Raw genomic sequence first — 6,000 nt, forward strand, 5'->3', positions numbered from 1 at the left:
GTTATTTGAATTGAGATAAATGCTTTTCGTGTTGAATTCTCTTAGTGATAGTTAGATATGCGTGCATTATCTTGTTTGTATCTATAATTACACGTAAATATTGTTTTGAAATGTTTATAGGACGAAATACATGTAGGTATTCGTGAAATAAAATTGTGACAGTTACTCGTCAAATTGTACCACCACAGTCACACATTAAATTGTCTATTTTTGTTTTTTGAATTTATTATTGAGTTATAAGTATTTTTATTAATTTAGATATTTAAAAAAATAAAGTAAGCTTCAAATATGGTATCAAAAAGGCATTATTCTTGGGCTCATTATTATAAAAAGAACTCTATAATTAAGTCAAATTCATTACTTGGTCTTAAATAATCCACCAAAGTTGACTTTGTTTAATTAAACCTTTTTTTTTTTTTTCAAATTTCATATTATTTAATTTTTTTAATAATTTATGCATTAGCTGGAGTTAAAATAAAAGAATAATATAAGCCAACAAAATCTTCTATTTCTTTTTTTAAATGATTGAAATTAGGTATGTACCCGCTACACTAAACCTAGTTTGATTTGTTAAGATATATATCATTATCATAACATCAAATGTTCGAACGAAACTGTAAGAAAGGAATAACAGCTTGATCCATCGAATACTAGTTCAATTACAGATTTGTTTAGTTGCGTTCTTGAATTAATCTACTAGTGTATTGATTTTCACATGATCTTTATCCATACCATCTTTATCATTCGAGTGGAAAAGATAGGTGAGCTCCAATCGAGAGATAACATATAATAAATATATAATGTTAAAAAAAAAAATCTCAATTGTAATGATTTCAAATTTGATAATAAGATAACAAAGGAGTTTTGAATTTTGGAATTTTTTTAAGTATAAATTTTAAATTTTGTATTTAATAGTGACATAAATTTTTAAAAAATAACATATAAGAAAGTCAAATGATTTATTTAATACAAATTTAAAATATTTAAAATTTAAAAATCAAATAGATACACGATAATAATCCAAGCTCGTTACCACCAGATCGTTAGTCTCACGATTTTAAAACGCATTTGGTAGGGAGAGGTTATAAAACGCGTCTAATAAAGAATGTTTTGTTTTCCTCTCCAACCGATGTCAGACTCTGATACTATTTGTAATAGTTCAAGCTCAACACTAGTAGATATTGTCCGCTTTGACTCATTAGGTATCGTTGTCAGCCTCACGATCATAAAATGCATTGGTTAGAGAGAAGCTTCCACACGCTTTTAAAAAATGATCTGTTTTCCTCTCCGATCGATGTGAGATCTAACCTACGTATTTGTAAAGACGAAAAAATTAGGGTTTTTCCAATAAAGTACAACTCCAATCCAAATGAACAACTTGGGTGTTCTTGGTTTTGCAGGCAAAGTGAACATACTTACTTTTATAATTGAATGTAGAGTCATCAACCACTAACTCACATTGGGATTCACTTTAATTTTATATCTTATAAAATTGTTTATTCCCTAACTCATTAAATTAATTACCAACCTTGCTAATTCAATTACCTCCTAAACTTTTTACATTTTAATTAAATTTCTACTCATTTGTGTCGTTAATGTTCGGTATCTTGTCATGATAACACTGTTGATATGACCAACTTTGTAATTGTTACATAAGAAGAAGCAAATCATTTATAATTGAGACATGGAGAAGAGGCGAAAGAGAGATTTTCGAGCCTGCAAGCGGCAAGCAACAAGGTGAAAAAGTTGTTGCACGGTAACTTGTAAATTAGGGGTCTCGTAGGTGTACTGATATATATGGTCTAAGATTCAAACTGAGTTAAGTCCAACTTTGTCCTCTTATTCAAAACCTAAACTTACTACATTTTTCTCTATTTTCTACCGGGAGTAATTTATTTACAAGACTTAGTTGACATTCATCAAAAATCTCTAACGAACATTCCTTACTCATTATCAGACAATTACTTATTCACAAACCTCGTGTGTGGTTAGTAGTTTGAATTTCCCGACTCGCCAATCATTATGGATCTAATGCCATGGCGAGGCAAAGGGGGAGGGAGAACTACGAAGCTTTGTAGACTCGAAAAATTACTCCCCTTAGAATGCAAGCAAGGTCGCTTGCTTACTCTCCGTTGACGGCAAGAAAGGAGGCATTCAGTGGAAGGTCTTCCTAATCCGAGTCAATTAACGTTCCACACTAAAGTCGATGTAACATACAATTTTTATTTTATTTTTTTTCAAATCAACCTGCTCGAGTATAAGTTATCGAAACTTATATTAAAATTTAACGAAGAATTTAATGAAATTAAAAGTATAGGGTAAAATTGAATAATAACAAAATAATGTAATGAATATGGGAGTTAAAATGATGAATGATATGATAGAAACATGAGGGGTTGGCATTCACCAATCCATAGCTTTCATACAAATAATGTAATGAATATCAGAGTTAAAATGATGAGTTCCAAACCAAATAAATAAATAAATAAATAAATCAATAAACAAATAAAAACACACATAATAAATAAAAAGCAATGTGATTAAATTTGAGCACGTGATTTGGGCCCACCATAGACACCCAATGTCCACCAATAATTCTAAATATCTTTTCGTGTTCTTCGTTTTAGTCGAGAATTTGGATCATGATTCGAAATGGATACATTTTGATATATTTTTTTTTTTATATTTCCTACGACATGGTCAAGTTATTTACTTTTTGCTTCTAAGAGTAAAAAATATCCCCACGGACTAACACGAGTCAATTCAATTCTGTATCTAATAAGACATTAAACGTGAAAGTTCATAAATAAATTTAAAATTTATAAAACAAAATTTAGAGATTATAAATTTTTTTAGAGATTATTAATTAGTTTTTAACAAAATTAAAAAAAAAAAAGTTTAGAGAGCTACCGGTAATTTAACCTTTACTTAATATCACCCACAATACATGTGGTTGAGATTTCAATCTCGACCTTTTGGTGACATGTTTAAGTTAGAACCCAGCAACTCATTTCTTAATTTACCTTTTTATCGATCGAGAAAAACCCTAATTTTTTTTTTTGAAAAATTTTCTTCGATCCTTAACCTCGCAAGCACGTAAAATATTAAATTAAAATAAAATTGGAAGGATAGAGACTAAATATGTATAAATGACCCACAAGTACAAAATTCATAATTAAACATTGTCTTTCTTTATTTGTGCCTTTTGGTGCCACTTGTTTGGATTCTTCAATAACTTTTCAAGTGATAAAAAGAAAAAGGTGCTTGGCTTTTTTGTGATGACAGTTCAACAACACTTATCTATAGGAGACAGAGAAAAAAAAAAGCGTGTTCCCATTAGATAAGACGACCCTTCTCCGTTTTTGATCTCCGAAAGCGTTTTCCTTTCCCTCCCTTCATCGAGCCTTTCCTTTAATGGTCAGGGGAAGCCGTTCCTTTTTCTGAACTTGACAGGCACTCTTTACTAGCGTTATTCAGACAAAAAGGGGTGTGAATAGAGTCTCAGATGAATTTTAGGTCCTAGCTATGTATGTCATGCCATACGTTCAATACAAAACCTGAAAAGTTGCAGGGATGACAAAACGAGGGTGCTTTCCAATCTTGCACGGTTTTCAACTCTTTAACAACACAAGTCCACCGCTAATAAATATTGTCATGTCAGAACGATTTTCAATAAAAAAAAAAATAATAATAAGAACCACAATTTCCATAACAAGCAAGATCAATTATTGATTTCTAAGAATTTATTGAAGAACACATTTAGTCATTATTTGTACTACTACTACACCTCACTTAATTCTGCTACTAACTAACTCTTCCTTCATCCCATACCTTTACATATATATATATATATGTATATCTATTTACATCATCATTCAGACAAACTTCCAGACTACAAACAAAATGCCTCCTACTTCTTCAACACTACAAATACAACATAAAATCAACTCATTTTCGTGTTCCGCTACCGAACTCAAGCTGTGGGATGGGTCGAAAGATTTATACAGTTTCGGAACTGAGTGATGAACACATAGAAGTTCTAACTTGGTTTCAACTTGTGTTGTCCAAATAACGTTTGATGATCAGACTTTTTGGATCCTTTTTACGAGCTTTCGTGGAATTTGATAGATCTCGACAATGCAGCTGGATTGACTTGCAACACTGGAGAAGATTCGGTTTTGTGATTCTTTTCGTCGCCCTTCTTCGATTCAAAGGCTTTGAAAAGCCCTTCACTAACTGAATCAGTTTTGTCATTCTTAATTCCTAGAGTTGCCCATATGGAGCTTTTCGCTGCCTCGCCAGGGTCGTCGATTCTCAGTGTTTTCGGTATCCAAAGACATCTCTCAGCTTTGTTATCTTTTTCCTGTGCGGCGTCCCGTGAATCACTCTGTTTGCTCACATTCTCATCTCTTGAATGTTTCCCCAAGGTTGGAGAGTTTGGAGTAATGGGGCTCAGTGAGGGTGGTTGCGGAAGCCACGGGAGGGTCCAGGGGTTCGGAACGGTACAACCCCAAAACGGAGCAGCCGGGTAGAATGGCACAGGAATGCCTGGTGGATAGAAATTAGGAGGAGGAGGAACAGGAGAGCTCCATTGTGGTGAATGCCAAGGGTAAGGCCAAGGAGCCCCAGGAGGGAAGAATGGAATCTGAGGTAAAAAGCCTTGACAATCATGAATCACTTGATCTTGTCTTCCACTTTTAGCTTCTTCATTAGCACAAGATTCCTGAGACTGATGATGATCATGCTCTCCATTCTCATAAGCCACAGGAATTTTCAAAGCTTCAGGTTTCTTAAATCCATTTCTACTGCCATTCTGTCTTGTTTGATCAGCAATGTTCAAAATCGAAGTCATCGATTCACAAAGAGGCGTATCCGAACCAAATGCCAACACATTCCCATTAGGCCTAAGACTAGAATGACTCATAACATTAGAAACATCAGTTCGAGCATGCTGAAACGCCTCCGAAACAATAATCTGCCTGTTATGAGAAGCAGAATTCTTGTTCTTACGACGCCCTGCACCCACAGGAACGTTCCTCATCGTCCCACCAGCAGTCCAATACCTTTGACAGTTCTTACAAAAGTGGCGTGGCTGATTAACATTGTAGTTATTATAGTAACAGAACTTGGTATCCATGCTGTTACAACGAGGGCAGGGAAGTATCTTGTCGGGTTTCTTGAGTGTCTTCTCTTGTGAGTTACTTGTTTCATTCTGTTCATCATTCTTGGTAGTACTTGAGGGATTACTTTCCTCACCACAAACTACTTTAGACAAGTTTTCATCTCCATCTCCATCAAGATCCTCCATATTAGTTCCGTTTGATTTCCCTCCTATAATCTCCTAATACACCAAAACACAAATTTCCTTATGAACATACATTACCAAAATCAAGCAACCAGCCTAAAAGATATCAGTAATCAAACCCCAAATTCTGAAACCATCAATTCTACATAGCCAATTATGGAAATTACAGCAAAAGAAAGAGTACCCACATCACTAAATAGGTCAAAATCGAGTATGAAATAGGAATCCAAAATCTTCACGAGAATCAAGAACAACTTAAACAGAGGAACCCACAAAACCCACAAATCAGGAAAATCAAAGGAGAAAAGAAACCTAAATTTCCGAGAAGGGATTGAATTAAGTCAACAAAATCGAATTGAATCGAACCAGCAAATGGGTATTTGAAAATACAAAAAAACAAATCGATTAGAAGCAACTCCATACCTTATCAGCCTCCAGATCTTCACCGTCGTCGTCGTCGTCGTCGTTATCATCACCATCGATATTGTCTTCCGGCGAGACGGTTGAAGAAGGAGAATCGCGGTCGTGATTAACAGTGGCAGTGCTATCGTCAATAGGTAAATAAGACGGCAGAGGAGAGGCAGGAGAAGGCTCCGGCAAGGGAATCGTCTTCCCAAAGAGCTTGATCGCCGGATCCTTCAGCTCCGACATATCTGTCCTGTTTTTTTTTTTTTTTTTTTTTTTTTTTTTTTTTT

The 6,000-nt window shown here is 34.4% G+C and overlaps 1 protein-coding gene across 1 annotated transcript; it reads right to left on the reverse strand.

Annotated features, from left to right (window-relative positions):
* Window positions 1–3,707: 3,707 nt before the first annotated feature.
* Window positions 3,708–5,994, reverse strand: LOC111793743 (cyclic dof factor 2-like). Its single transcript, XM_023675770.1, has 2 exons — window positions 5,729–5,994; window positions 3,708–5,341 (listed from the first exon to the last, which is right to left on the reverse strand). The coding sequence occupies exons 1-2, from the start codon at window positions 5,954–5,956 to the stop codon at window positions 4,103–4,105; spliced, it is 1,467 nt and encodes a 488-aa protein (XP_023531538.1). The 5' UTR covers window positions 5,957–5,994; the 3' UTR covers window positions 3,708–4,102.
* Window positions 5,995–6,000: the final 6 nt, after the last annotated feature.

The sequence above is a fragment of the Cucurbita pepo genome, chromosome LG04 (genome assembly GCF_002806865.2).
Source record: "Cucurbita pepo subsp. pepo cultivar mu-cu-16 chromosome LG04, ASM280686v2, whole genome shotgun sequence".
NCBI classification, from domain to species: domain Eukaryota; kingdom Viridiplantae; phylum Streptophyta; class Magnoliopsida; order Cucurbitales; family Cucurbitaceae; genus Cucurbita; species Cucurbita pepo.

Bases quoted from the DNA above. Each gene is read 5' to 3' on its own strand.
- LOC111793743 (XM_023675770.1), bottom strand. From the start codon at position 5,956: ATGTCGGAGCTGAAGGATCCGGCGATCAAGCTCTTTGGGAAGACGATT. The intron at 5,342-5,728 runs GTATGGAGTTGC...TTGGTGTATTAG, and splicing joins AAGATCTGGAGGCTGATAAG to GAGATTATAGGAGGGAAATC.